Consider the following 15,523-nt stretch of genomic DNA (forward strand, 5'->3'; position numbering starts at 1 on the left):
TGACAAAAATGTCATACTATAGCATGTGGTCAAAAATTTGACAAAAATGTCATAGTATAGCATGTGGTCCAAAATTTGACAAAAATGTCATAGTATAGCATGTGGTCCAAAATTTGACAAAAATGTCATTATAGCATGTCGTCCAATATTTGACCAAAAAGTCATACTATAGCATGTTGTCCAAAATTTGACAAAAATGTCATAGTATAGCATGTCATCCAAAATTTGACCAAAAAGTCATACTACAGCATGTTGTCCAAAAGTTGACCAAAATGTCATAGTATAGCATGTGGTCCAAAATTTGACAAAAATGTCATAGTATAGCATGTCGTCCAAAATTTGACCAAAAAGTCATACTATAGCATGTGGTCCAAAATTTGACAAAAATGTCATAGTATAGCATGTGGTCCAAAATTTGACCAAAAAGTCATACTATAGCATGTGGTCCAAAATTTGACAAAAATGTCATAGTATAGCATGTCGTCCAAAATTTGACCAAAAAGTCATACTATAGCATATTGTCCAAAATTTGACCAAAATGTCATACTATAGCATGTGGTCCAAAATTTGACAAAAATGTCATAGTATAGCATGTCGTCCAAAATTTGACAAAAAAGTCATACTATAGCATGTGGTCCAAAATTTGACAAAAATGTCATAGTATAGCATGTCGTCCAAAATTTGACAAAAATGTCATACTATAGCATGTGGTCCAAAATTTGACAAAAATGTCATAGTATAGCATGTCGTCCAAAATTTGACAAAAATGTCATACTATAGCATGTGGTCCAAAATTTGACAAAAAAGTCATACTATAGCATGTGGTCCAAAATTTGACAAAAATGTCATAGTATAGCATGTCGTCCAAAAGTTGACAAAAATGTCATACTATAGCATGTGGTCCAAAATTTGACAAAAATGTCATAGTATAGCATGTCGTCCAAAAGTTGACCAAAATGTCATACTATAGCATGTGGTCCAAAATTTGACAAAAATGTCATAGTATAGCATGTCATCCAAAATTTGACCAAAAAGTCATACTATAGCATGTCGTCCAAAATTTGACAAAAATGTCATAGTATAGCATGTCATCCAAAATTTGACCAAAAAGTCATACTACAGCATGTTGTCCAAAAGTTGACCAAAATGTCATACTATAGCATGTTGTGCAAAATTTGACCAAAAAGTCATAATATAGCATGTCGTCCAAAAATTTGAACAAAAAGTCATACTACAGCATGTTGTCCAAAATGTGACCAAAATGTCATACTATAGCATGTGGTCCAAAATTTGACAAAAATGTGATAGTATAGCATGTGGTCCAAAAGTTGACCAAAATGTCATACTATAGCATGTGGTCCAAAATTTGACAAAAATGTCATAGTATAGCATGTCGTCCAAAATTTGACAAAAATGTCATAATATAGCATGTGGTCCAAAATTTGACAAAAATGTCATAGTATAGCATGTTGTCCAAAATTTGACCAAAAAGTCATACTATAGCATGTTGTCCAAAATTTGACCAAAAAGTCATACTATAGCATGTGGTCCAAAATTTGACCAAAAAGTCATACTATAGCATGTGGTCCAAAATTTGACAAAAATGTCATAGTATAGCATGTCGTCCAAAATTTGACCAAAAAGTCATACTATAGCATGTTGTCCAAAATTTGACCAAAAAGTCATACTATAGCATGTCGTCCAAAATTTGACCAAAAAGTCATACTATAGCATGTTGTCCAAAATTTGACCAAAAAGTCATACTATAGCATGTCATCCAAAATTTGACCAAAAAGTCATACTATAGCATGTTGTCCAAAATTTGACCAAAAAGTCATAGTATAGCATGTCATCCAAAATTTGACCAAAAATGTCATACTATAGCATGTCGTCCAAAAGTTGACCAAAATGTCATACTATAGCATGTGGTCCAAAAATGTCATAGTATAGCATGTCATCCAAAATTTGACAAAAAGTCATACTATAGCATGTGGTCCAAAATTTGACCAAAATGTCATACTAAAGCATGTGGTCCAAAATTTGACAAAAATGTCATAGTATAGCATGTCATCCAAAAGTGACCAAAATGTCATACTATAGCATGTGGTCCAAAATTTGACAAAAATGTCATAGTATAGCATGTCATCCAAAATTTGACCAAAAAGTCATACTATAGCATGTGGTCCAAAATTTGACCAAAATGTCATACTATAGCATGTGGTCCAAAATTTGACAAAAATGTCATAGTATAGCATGTCATCCAAAAGTTGACCAAAATGTCATACTATAGCATGTGGTCCAAAATTTGACAAAAATGTCATACCGACATTAGCATGTTGTCCAAAATCGCTTAAAATAGTCATTGTTTAGTATGTCATCCAACGTCACAGAAAAAAGTCATATTTAGTATGTTGTCCAAAGTGTGTCAGAGTTTAGTTTGTCTTTTAAAATCAGTTGTCCATTGAACATGTTAATGCAACTCTTAAGGAATAATGTCAATTTATTTTTGAAATTGAGGAAAGTATAATTTTGCCAGGATTTTGAATTGAATTTATTATAAAACATACAATAAAATGACTTGATATTTTCTGTCATAATAGTCAGGACAATTTACAATAAGAATACATTGAAAATATTAGCAAACCTAGAATTTTCATCATGTTTTACCGTTGCACCGCTGTCTGGAAACTCTGGAAAATTTTACTACCCGGTGTGGTGTATTATCATGCTGGACGTAGACATTAGACGACTCTAAAGTACTCCAGTGAAGGGATAAACGTGGTCAGTAATAATACTCAGATTGGTATGAAGGAGCCTTGAGTATCAGACTAGTCTTCACCAGAGCCTGTGCCTGCTGCTGCTGCCTCACATGTCTGTTCTTGGCTGACAGGAGTGAAACAAGATGAGGTTCTCTGCTGTTTTACTTCACAGTTTGACATGTGGTGCATTCTCAGACATTTTCTCTCGGTTTACCTCAGTTGTAAAGAGTTACCTGTGTTAACAAAGCCTCTCTGTCAGCTTGAACCAGGCTAGACAGTCTGCTCTCACCTCTCTCCACAACACACTTCTGCAAACTGCTGCTCAATTGTTTGTTTTCTAACCCATTCTCAAAGGAGACATTTGATGCATAAATCAACTTTCAAATCATTTTACTAATTATATTTGGGACTCTGGAGGTCCTATGAGTAGGCAACGTGTGTGGTCTGCCTCAGTCCAAGTACAGGAGATAAAACATGCGATGTTGACTTACGCGCTCGTTGCTACGTCACAATGAGACATTCCTGGAATCGCTGTCTTGCGGAGTTCCGCTTTGTCCGTAATGGCAACGGTATCCGGAAGAGCGGAAATCCGTGAAGTGTTCCATTCTTGGCTGTACAGTGCAGCACAGAGTTCTACACACACGTCCAGCCTCAGAGGATTTATCTGTGCAGTGGATATATTTTATATATGACGGCAATGTGCCAGCTAGTCGGCAAATGATCGATTTTCCAAATGCTAACTGCTGTTAGCTGCTGGAGCTTCAGTGACGCTGATGTAGTTTCCTGTGTCTCATTTGCATTTAAAGGGAGACAGGCACTCAAAACAGAGCGTTCTGAACAGGGCTGTTTTTGGCAGGGTGTTTGAACTGCTGTGGTGCTTCATCCTTCAGGTATTTTGACCAAAGCATGTCACAGACATGTTCATAAGGACAGTGTTTCCCAACCCTGGTCCTCACTGGAACACTTTTAGATGTTGCCCTGCTCCAACACACCTGATTCAAATGGTCATCGAGCTCTGCAGAAGCCTAATAACAAGCTGTTCATCCGAATCAGGGATGTTGGATCAGGGCAACATCTAAAAACATGCAGGGCAGTGGGGTTTGGAAACTCTGAAAACTCTGAAAAAAAAACAAAAAACCTCAAAAGAACCCAGCAGTTTCACAAAGCAGAAACAGTCATGGTCAAAGTATCTGAGATCACATTTTCCCCCATGTCATCATGTTTGATGGGAACATTAAATGAAATTTCTGAGCTGTAGCTGCAGGATTTTATGCATCGCACTGCTGTTGCATGATCTGCTGACTGGATAATTGTATGAATAAGCAGGCATAACTAATGAAGCGCTTGGCGAATAGGGATAATAAACATGGGATTGCTGTTCTCGTATCTTTCGCGACATCTTTGCGATGACTATTCATGCGTGCCATAAGACCAAAAAAAAAAAAAAAAGAGGCACGCTTTGTTTCAGAATGTATCAGTCAAATGTATTTTATTTACATACTGGTCTTAATAAATTGGAACCTGGTTAATGCACCAATGCATACAGAAAACCTCTAAAGTCCAGCCGATGCCCTTCAATGTCCACAGCGAACAATATGCAACTACGTGCTTTGCAAGTTACACACGGAGCACGAAACCATATCACGACAGACACATTTTGTGCACTTAACACTGCCTTGCACTACACAGGGTTTCATCTGTATACATGTTCTTTAATTATAGGTTTAAAATACTGAACCATTTGGAAATCCAATTACTATTCATAAGTGAAATAACATAACGTATAAACCGCACACAACAAATGGCATTTGAGAGTATGTACACGCAGCTACATTTACAATCATACAAATTGTGAAAAGCCTAGAAAGTTGTAGGTGTCGTAGTGAATAAATCAAAGCGCATCCTGTGTGATCGAGAGTACCGGGTGATTTGCAAGTGTCACAGGTCGTACCACTGAGGCCGTTTTGACACATTTCAAGTATCTGAAAAACATGACGGTGAAGCGTCGGTTCAACTTTTTGAGGCTTGGAGAACAGATCATGCTAGTTTTCAGACTCTCTTCCAATAAACTGATCTTTAAAATACTGGGACAAAAGAAAATCAAAAAAAAATTTTCAGTCAAAAACTGTGCCATTGAAAAGAAGAAATACGAAAATTTAAAAGCAGAACAAACGAAGCAGGCCTAACCTGCAGGACTGTTTAGGATTTAGTGGCATCTAGAGGACTGAAGACCCTTTTCAAACAAACATGGACGTCCAACTTGATTGACGCCATGGAAGAGGGTCCACTCTGGTGTAATGTAAAGGAACAACAATTTTTCCAGCGATAATAATAATAAATTAAAGAAATGATATTGTATTCAATTTCAGTTGATAGGTCCCCCTAAAATATTTAATACCTTGACTACCTTCAAAGGTGTGTGCAGTACCTCTAATTCTTTGCGCATCAAAACATCTTGAAATTGCACCTCCGGGCTGCATAAAGAAAACAAAAAAGTATTGGACCTGAGGGTGTTGAAGGTGATCAAAGCAAAGAAAGAGCAGAGGGAACAATGCCTGTCCCCGGGATGAAAAGAAGCGAGTGGGGCTTCTCACCGCTGTGGTTGGAGGGGGCTGCCAGAGCTGTGCGAGGGAGACGACACTTCCAGAGTAAATAGGTATGACCGGGTTTCAGCCTAACGCGGTGATGAAGGAGCGGGAGAGAGGCTGAGAGGCTGCACACACGTCTCGTGAAGCTCAATTTTTTTGGACATCGTTAAAGGACGGCTGGGGGGTTGGAGAGGGATCAGTGAGAGCCCAGGCAGAGTGACAGTGTGTGTGTGTGTGTGTGTGTGTGTGTGGGTGGGGGGCGGATTTTGGGGTTGTCAGAACAGAGTCACTTCTCTTTGAGATGATTTTTTTTTTCCCTCGTGTTTTTCTTTCTGCGTTTTTTTTTCTGTCGTGTGTCAGTTAGAGTCTCCTCAGGTTGTGCTCCTCCGTGCAGGAGCCTTTCCTCAGGGTGATGTCGTCCACCGCCATCTCGCCGCTCCTGCCTCGCCCACGCTCCCCCTTCAGGATCACCTGGTGAATGACAACACAGGGGAGCTCAATGAAGAAAGAAGACACAGGATACATCCATAAGAATACCTGTTTTAAATATATGTATATATATATATACATATATTAGTGCTGGGTGCGTTAGCTGCGGTTAACGCATCAACGTTAATGCATGATTCGTTTCCATGACGACTGACCGTAAAAAGACGCACGTGACGTCATGTTTACGTGACTCCGGATTGTTAAAATGAGTCTCTAAAGTAACACTAAACTTTAAAAACAGAGGCACACATACGCAGTACACAGGTACAGCTGGTTATTTCGTAGCGCTGCTCTTTTCGCTTAATAAACAGATCGCTCCAGTTCGACTGTAGGCACGCCAACGGCGCTAATGCAGCTAACGGAGCTAACTGCTAAACGGTGCCTGGACTCCGGTGTCGCGGCACGTAAACATGGCGCCACGCACGTCTTTTTCCGGTCAGTCGTTCTGGAAACGCGTTATGCGTTAACGTGCGTTAACCTAGTGCCCAGCACTAATATATATATATTTTATGTATATAAGATTTGACAGTATAAAAACTGATTCGACTGGTGCATTCAAAGAGCACTCGCTGCATTATTGGACTTCTTTTGACGCATTCGTTTGTAATACTTACACTTTCCAAGCCTGTGCCCCATAATGTGATTTGGGTGTGTCTCCAGCCATTTCCACCTGTCCGGCCCCAGACTGCGGGACTGTACTGCTTTCCCTTCTTCACAAACACCTGCAGCATTCCCACGTGGTGACCCGCCAGCTTGTGTCGGAAAGACAGGCACAGGTTGCCGTCGTTCCAGGGCGGGGTGAGCGGCAGGACCAGTCGGGCTCCTCGTCCGGTCCTTTTGTTTCCTACCTCAGGGATGGTGAGGTACCGTCCACCTGTGTAGAGTTCGAGTTTATTCATGGAATAAAACGAGGGGAAGCAGGCAGTTGACCTGTTATTTCAGTCATGTTCCATGTGTCCTCTGCTCACAAACACCTGGGGCTTATTCAGTTTGCACCTGCGCCCAATTCAGAACATCCTTGCTGCTACACTGTTGCCTGTTTACCAAGTGGAATGTGTTTTCAGTGTTCGTCTTTGAGCAGCATTACACAACACCTACAGAACCCTTTTTCTTGAAACATGGTGGTGGGGTAACAAGAAAGACCCCATTAGGTTTCAGACTAGATCCGATTAAGGGGGTAGATACATGATTTTTTGGTCCTCTCTTAGCTCTTTTCAGTGTCTGAAATGTTCTCACTTTCATGCCATCGACACTTTGTTCCAGGCTAGTTCAGACTATGGGTGAATTCCAATTCCTTGCTTAACCCTCAATCTCAAAAATGCGCGCTCCCTCTGGTGAAAGTGCTGTCCCGATTCTCAGAAAAATTAAGTTGAGGGGCGAGTTTAAGGGCTGTATCGCCCTCAATATTGAGATTTTCCGAGACCACCCTTGGGAGCAAGGGCTACCCAGAATCACATAACAAAGATGGCGTCGAAAGCAGCGAAACGAGTACGCTACAAATTAAGTATTTTCTTTGTTAATAGAGATATAAAAATGATGAAAACAATTGTATTATCTTAGTTTAGACCCATATTATGGATTACTGACGTCATTGTTGCGTAACATTTATTTTTATTTTACGATCTTTTGTCAATAGTCGGCCGGTGCGGACAAGCGATCGTTCGCTATGGTTTACTTTTCAATAAGCCGTGACGTGTGGTAACTGTCAGCTGAATATGTCCGTGGTTGTGGTATTTGTATGAGTATCATCTTATAACTCACTGACAACCTAATAACTTGACTGACAAACGGATCGTAATAAATAATCGTGACGTAAATGTGTTCTTCTTCTTCTTCTTTTTTGGAGTTGACAGACTGGACGCAGCTTTCTCGTTATTCTGCCCCCTACAGTCTGAAGACGTATCTGCATTTAAGGGGTGTCCCATTTCTAAGTGACAAAATAACCCTCAACACTTGGTTTTGAGGGCCAGTTAAGATTAAGGGTTGAGCTTGAGGGTTAAGATTGGAATTGGAATTGGCCCTATGACATTTGCAGAGACACGCCTTCAAAATAAAACGAATGAATGATGATGATTTATCTCGTGTTACCAAATAAATAAAGTCAACATATTTCTATATACTGTAAGTCAGCATAAAAACTGTGGGTGGGTGTGAAAAAGGATTGACCCACTTTATTTTCTTTACCTCGGCTGATGGTAACCTTTTTTTCAATTATTGAATACATTGGTATATAACCATAAAACGCTGTAGGTTATAGTAAAAAAAAAAAAAAAAAAAAAAAAAAAGTCAAGGTGCATCTGGGATATGGGTGATTAATGTTTATGTATTTTGCTTATCTAGCGGATCAGTTTATGGCTGGTGTTAACCACAGGGGTCCAATAAAAACTGTATGTGTAGGCCAGCGAGGCTGTCTGCATAATTTATGAGCAGAGCTGTGCCAAAACTTTAAAAGCCACGAGCATTTGCCAGAGGCTGTTTATCATAAGAACTTAAAATGATGAACAGTAAATAGCGACATATTACACAATGACGACCTGTGTATAGATGGACACAGACACACACACACACACACACACACACACACACACACACACACACATATAAGATAACCAGACATTATTCCAATGTTCTGATTCGACATGTTCACCATCGCCTGGAGCAGATTGAAATATTGCCTGTTATTATTTACTGTAAATGGAATTCCAAGTATTGGCAAAATAAACAATATTTATATTAATATTGAGTGAACACAAACTGAAATGAGATGAAGTGTGAATGTCTGGAGACACATGACTGACTGTCAGCCAATTGGCTGTTGACACCATTATGCAGCTTGTGTTCCTTAAAACAGTGCCAGTGCACCAAAGTGTTTAGTCTTCTCTCTGCCTCGACTGAGTCATCTCCGCGTAATTCAACCACAACTATGCTCCTCGTCCGAGCCCCAGGAAAACAGCGCGTCGTGTTCGTGTTTAATGTAAGCAAAATGTATCAAACAGGTCAAGTCAGTCCACCTCTCGTTTGCACGACTTCAAGAATCTAAAGAAAGTAACTACACGCTAGAACATTTTCTTTTTTGTAATTGAGCAGAACAACATTAATTGCTTGGTTTGCATGCACGTGCATGTCAGTAATGTAATGCAGGGATTAGGGATGCACGATATTGGACTTTGTTGTCAGTAACTGATACATATATCTTTCCTTTTGCCTAAAGGCAGACGTCATTTAGCCTCTTATGTAGTGAAAATAACATTTTTTTCATACTCAAGGAGTCAAGTCACGGAAGTAGCAGCTTTTTCAGCCTACTATTTTTGTCATTAGTCAGATCTTGGCGTGCTTATATCCGATAATATATTTTAAAGCCAATACTGTGCTAATAATATCATGCATCTCTAAGAAATACACTACCGTTCAAAAGTTTGGGGTCACCTATACTATTTTTGTTCTGTTTTCCGTTAAAAGTCACACTTTTATTCATCAAAAGAGTTGCAAAATGAATAGAAAATATTATAGTCGAGACATTGACAAGACTAGAAATAATTGTCAAAGAACCTGAAAAACTGTTTTCAGTTGTGCTAACATCTTTGCACAAGGGTTTTCAAGGGTTTTCTAATCATCCAATAGCCTTCTAATGCGATTAGCAAACACAATGTGCCATTAGAACACTGGAGAGATGGTTGCTGGAAATGGGCCTCTATACACCTATGTACATATTCCATTAAAAACCAGACGTTTGCAGCTAGAATACTCTTTTACCACATTGTATAGAGTGTATTTCTGATTCATTTAATGTTATATTCATTGGAAAAAAATAGCTTTTCCTTCAAAAATAAGGGCATTTCCAAGTGACCCCAAACTTTTGAACGGTAGTGTATAATGTATAAAATGTGGTAAAATTGAGCCCTGCAGTTACCTGATGGATCAGGTGTCGTCTCCCAGTGTAAGTCTCCATCTTTGTCCCTGATCCAGCCACAAAGACCATCATCGAAGGAGCAGCTCAGATACCCCGACTCTGACTCTGGAAAGGAATAAAACACACTTTTCAGTGAAGTTGAGGATACACACACACACCTGCACACAAACAATCAGGTGCAAAAAGGCTGTAGTCTTCTCTCTGTAATACTAAAATATGGTACGTACAATACAAGTGTATGTTATAACGTTGTAATCTCTGCATTCAGGGAAACAGTTGTATAAATTGCTGTTATTTTTGAGAAAAAAAGAACCTACAAGGTTTTGTTTCCAAAGAACACTCAACAGTTCATTTCTTGAGCCAATACAAACGCCTTCTGTCCTGACACGGCATAACAAACGACGCACTGTTCACCAAAATAAACACACAACCAAATGATCAGCATTTTATCTGCATACCGCTGGCATCTAATAAATCACATCAAAAACAGCCGTGACAGACAAAACGCTGTCTCTTCAAAAGATTAACAAAAAAAAAAATCAATTTTTTTTTATCTTTATGTATGAATTCTACATCAAGCACAATGAGCAGAGCGCTGACGCGCCTCCGAAGATCACTTAATCATAAAAGCAGTCAGGCTGGCATCATGTGAAAAGAAGAGGGAAAACTCTGGCAGTGTTTCCCGGGCCGTGAGTCATTATTATTTAAAAAACGTACATGAACAGACATCATGTGTCAGCGTGCGGTGAGAGGCTTATCGAAACACATCGGATCACCGCGATGCCTTTTTCGCCTCGGCAGCCGCGCCGCAGGAAGCTGACTGTTCAGTTTCATCCGTCATCATTTGATGCATTTACCTGGGTCGTCTTTGGCTTCGTCTGCTGTGTTGCCGAGCTCAATGTCAAAGTCGACGCCCAGGACAGTGTTGTGGTCGTGGTTCCGAGGGACTGAGGAGAGAGGAGATGCAGGTTTATTTAGGAAAGGGATTAGCAAAGGTAATCATGTTCTCCTTCTTCTTCTTCTTCTTCTTGGTGTCTGTGCTTGTGGCTATTGTGTGGATTTGTTTCATTTCTCTGCAAGGATGAATCACTGTCATGGTTTAGAAGTGGTTTATCTTTTGAGGAGGGAAAGATGGGTGAACCTGCGGATACACTCGAAGTGATATGTGAATCAGGACAAGAAAAAGGGCAGGAGCTCATCTCATTGCATCTTCAGGGCAAAATGTTTCGCCAGCACAAGCAGGAGTCACACACACACACACACACACACACACACACACACACTACACAGCAATCTTGAAATAGCCTCTTTCCTTTTCCACTGGGGTCACACTGCTCAAAATACTATAAGCCAAGCTGTCTTTCCAAAGGTCAACTGACATATGAATCAACTTTTTCTGCCCTAAACAAATATAAACCTGACGATTCTTTGACTATTCAGAACCACCTTTGTCCGCACTTCAGTGTTTTCACCAATAAATGTAAATAAATGTGCGCTTTTTTAGACACTTGATGAACGTTGACGAAACCATCCGTCAAAAACGACTCCCAACATCCCAGACAGAGTCCCGTTGGTATGCTACAAATGTACCATAACTTGCACTTGGACCAGCAGTCCCCTGGAGTCCCCCCCGACATGCCCACCCAGGTCAGCCAGACCACTAAAAAGACCCAACCCCATGCTGGGTCACACCAACCCTGCTCTCAGATTCCTTTGATTGATTGATGGACTTCATCGCAGTCTGCCGGTCCAAGGAATCTGAGGCTCTCCAGTAATACCAGGCATGCAGGACTCTCTGTGTGTGTGTGTGTGTGTGTTTGTGCTTTTAAGGGAATATCCCCTGGAGGGCCTGTGTCCGGTTGAGGAGCGGAGATATATAAAGAGTAAATAAAAGGGATGTGCTAATTTAGTGAGTAGGGAGCTAATAACAACCGTGATGGTGTAACTTATAAACAGCTTTGATCGTCACTGAGATGAGATATAGATATTGCCTGGTTAAGGAAATGACTTTTCTGTGCCATTTGTATTACTATGCAAATCACAAAAAAAACATGGCTGGTTGCAGAGGCAGAGAGAGTACAGTCTACACTTTACTCAAGTACAACTAAAAGTACTACAGTCAGATGTCTACTTAAGTAAAAGTATTGAAGAACTTGTTTTGAATTGAAATAAAATCAAGTCATTTTCATCTTTTTACCATGTTGCTTTATTTAACATTTCTCACTTGTACTCCGTTACTGTCCGGCTTTGGCTGGTTGATAATTTTTGTCAGTTGAAAAAAATACAAAAGTTTGGGGTCACTTAGAAATGTCCTTATTTTTGAAGGAGACGCACTTTTTTTCAATAAAAATAACATTAAATGAATCAGGAATACACTCTATACATTGTTAATGTGGTAAACGACTATTCTAGCTGCAAATGTCTGGTTTTTAATGGAATATGTACATAGGTGTATAGAGGCCCATTTCCAGTGTTCTAATGGTACGTTGTGTTTGCTAATCGCGTTAGAAGGCTATTGGATGATTAGAAAACCCTTGAAAACACTTGTGCAATGATGTTAGCACATCTGAAAACAGTTTTGCTGGTTCTTTGACGAAAGGGCAAAATGATTATTTTGAATAAAAATCATTATTTCTAATCTTGTCAATGTCTTGACTATATTTCCTTTTCATTTTGCAATTCTTTTGATGAATAAAAGTGTGACTTTTAATGGAAAACACAAAACAATTGTGTAGGTGAACCCAGACTTTTGTGTACCTTAACCCCAATGCAACTGAGATACATCAGTAGAAATGAATCGGTTTTGTACAGACTGGAAAATGTCCTTTAGACTTTGCTTGACCAGAAAGTGTTTATTATTTAATTGGATAAGTGAGAAACCTCCCACTGTAACTCAGTGGTACAAAGACACGTTCATAGTTTTTCCTATGGAAAGACTAAGTGCCAAATTAGGGCGGGGGGTGTCAATAAAAAGCTGCTTCAAAGGGATGGATTTGTTTTGCCAAAACAGCTTCAGTGAAATTAATCATATCCTTTCTTCCTCTTTTTACATTTGTAAAAGCATATTAATTCTGGATGTTTTTTTTTTTTGAAATGCTGTTAAATTATCATAGTCACTGGTTTAAAAGCTAGTATCTAAAAAGTGTCAGGTTTTTACAGACACGCTTTAATTTCTATGAAAAGCAATCAGCAGAATATATTCTTGTCTGAATACGGAGGGCGTTGAAAGGTTTATTTAATGAAGTGTTTACAGTTGTCGTCTGAGAGACCTCGACTACGGCCGGGAGAAATTACCATCGCTTAGCGAGCAGAGATGACTCGGCTTTAAGCTCAATCAATCAAACACAAACAATTCTAGTTTACAGGAAGTGAGAAGATGTAGAAACTAGAAGCCCTGGTAACTATTGGAGACACGGATGAGACAATAACTTTTTCTAATTGCTAATTGTGATCTTTTTTTAGTTTTATTGTTGGGTTCAGTTCAAAGTTGTGTCTTAAATATGACTTTAGCAGAGACTGAATAATAGGGAGGGACACACGGTTGGTGTAGTGGTTTGCCTTTGCAGCAAGAAGACGCATGTGTTTACTCCAGGTTCTCCAGCTTCCTTTATTAGGTAAATGTCCATAAACATCGATGTTTGTCCATTTTTGTAGAGCATATAAACATAAATGCACCGTCATTGACCTTCTTGTTCAACAAACATGTAGAGCAAGACTATTCAACTTAAGGCCCGGGGGCCAGAACCGGCCCTTCAAGCAATTTGGACCGGCCCGGCCCGGCTTCGTCTATTTCTGGCACTGACTTTGCAACACTTTGCGACACTTTGCGACACTTTGTGACACTTTGCATCCCTTTTTGGCAAGTACTAGCACAGCTGTAACTGTAACTAAGAGCTAATCGTAGCAATTGTACCTGAATATTATTGGTACTGTTACTTATATTTCTGCAAAAATAGCATTTTGTGGCCATTGCACCTTAATGTTGTTCATATTGTTACCTCTAATTTTGTAAGATCCAATTGTGACTGTTATACCCAAATGTTGGTGGTACTGTAACTGTAACCTTTTTGCACTATATGCAAATTGTATTGTACCTGAATGTTGCTTACCTTTTTTGCACAAAACAGCAATAGCAATAGCAGAATTTCCATAAATAAGTGCTAAATAACTTTTTGTAGCCATTTACTGTACATGCAACACAAAATAGTAGTACAGGGGTTGACCTGTCCACTGGCTGGACAGCCTTTCCCAAAAGCTGGCCCTCCCCCCTGCCACACACACAAGTAACGGCCAACTCGATTATTGGGAACCAAAGTCTGCAAACATCCCTGTTTGTCAGTGTCTGTACAGAATATAAATGTAAATCCATCCACAAACAGAGCTGGTTAAGCTACAGTACACACACACACACACACACACACACACACACACACACACACACACACACACACACACACACACACACACACACACACCTCATCCCTCTTTCTCTATATCAGCGATACCTGCAGCTTCACAGCAGGAGTCTGTTCCTCTTTCTGTTGCTCTCCTCATTGTTAGGAATTTGAAATAAAGTGGAGCAGAGCATTTCTCTGCGCTTCTGCATCGAGGTAAGACACATTTTTTTCCGGGACAAAGACAAAACAAACCAAAGGCGTATAGTGTGGGAGCAGATGCAGTCACTCATGCGTGAACTGGCGAATTGTTGATAAAGAGCGCTGACAGATTTTGTATAATACAGCGTTTGAGGAGGAATTAAGGCTCATTTACACTCCATGCTGTCCATTTTACGTCCATCTGTCCCAAAACATTATCTCCGTCATTACCCTACAGAAACTCGGTGTGTCTTTTGCGCTGGTATGGCGCAATACTTCCTCTAGAGGGGAGTGCTGAGTACCAAGTTGCAGGCATCAATGGATCTGGAAAAACACTGAAACGCAAGCGGATTTTGTGGCGTTTGAATGTAAGACCACTAAATGTAAGTCATCCCCTTAATGGGGAATGTTAGTCGTTGGTGTTGCCGATGAGAGATCGACTCAACTTCAACTTCACAGCTCATTCTTTGTTTTCTTGCTACAGGGGATGTGTCACAGTTGTTTCACCGCAACTGCAGTTTACTTCTTTGTAATTTTTCCTGACTGACTGGACGATTGACTCTATACTGCTCCCCCACGATTTCCAGCGGTATTGCTCCGTTTGGTCCTTCATCATAAACTACCCTGCTAGGAGCACAATGACGGATGAAATAAAGGCAAAGTACGGACGAAAGGCTCCTTTATGCTAACAATGGCTCCAGTGCATCATTAAGCCATATTTTTAGCTTTAAAAAAATCCTGAACAGATCACTGTTTTCAGTCTTTACACTCTTTTAAGTAAAATAGTTAAGTAGAACCATATAAGGTTCTTCGGCTTGTCCTCTTTTTGGCTCCAAGTAGAATCTTTTTAATAAAGGTTCTACCTGGAACCCTTTTAAAACTCTTTATTCAGGAAAGGGGTTTTAAAGGGTTCTCTGGATCAAAATGGTTCTTACTGGAACCATTAGTGTTACCAAGAACCCTTGAAAAACCCTTTCTTCAGGGAAAGGGTTTTTCAGAAGCAAATGGTTCCAGGTAGAACCTCAGCCCTTGTAGAAGGACCCTTTTGGAACCCTTATTTCTAAGAATGTAATTCTTTAGTCAACAGGTGTAATTTATGACACGTTTGCAGCCACAGGGACTTTAAATAACATGTATACCATGTAGGTGTGATTCTCATACCTACTATAATATCTGGGGTCC

General features: G+C 39.8%; 1 protein-coding gene across 2 annotated transcripts in view; it reads right to left on the reverse strand.

The window, feature by feature from the left end:
- Nucleotides 1-4,268: 4,268 nt before the first annotated feature.
- npnta (nephronectin a) overlaps nt 4,269-15,523 on the reverse strand; it is a 62,760-nt gene continuing 51,505 nt past the window's right edge. For both annotated transcript variants that reach the window (XM_083909183.1, XM_083909182.1), the window contains 4 exons: nt 10,604-10,693; nt 9,747-9,851; nt 6,451-6,710; nt 4,269-5,818 (listed from right to left, as the gene is read on the reverse strand). In XM_083909183.1, the coding sequence (XP_083765309.1) occupies nt 5,708-5,818; nt 6,451-6,710; nt 9,747-9,851; nt 10,604-10,693 (566 nt within the window). In that variant the 3' untranslated portion in view covers nt 4,269-5,707. The remainder of the gene's footprint in view (nt 5,819-6,450; nt 6,711-9,746; nt 9,852-10,603; nt 10,694-15,523) is intronic.

This window comes from Microchirus variegatus (assembly GCF_963457635.1).
Source record: "Microchirus variegatus genome assembly, chromosome: 23".
In the NCBI taxonomy this organism is placed as follows: Eukaryota; Metazoa; Chordata; class Actinopteri; order Pleuronectiformes; family Soleidae; genus Microchirus; species Microchirus variegatus.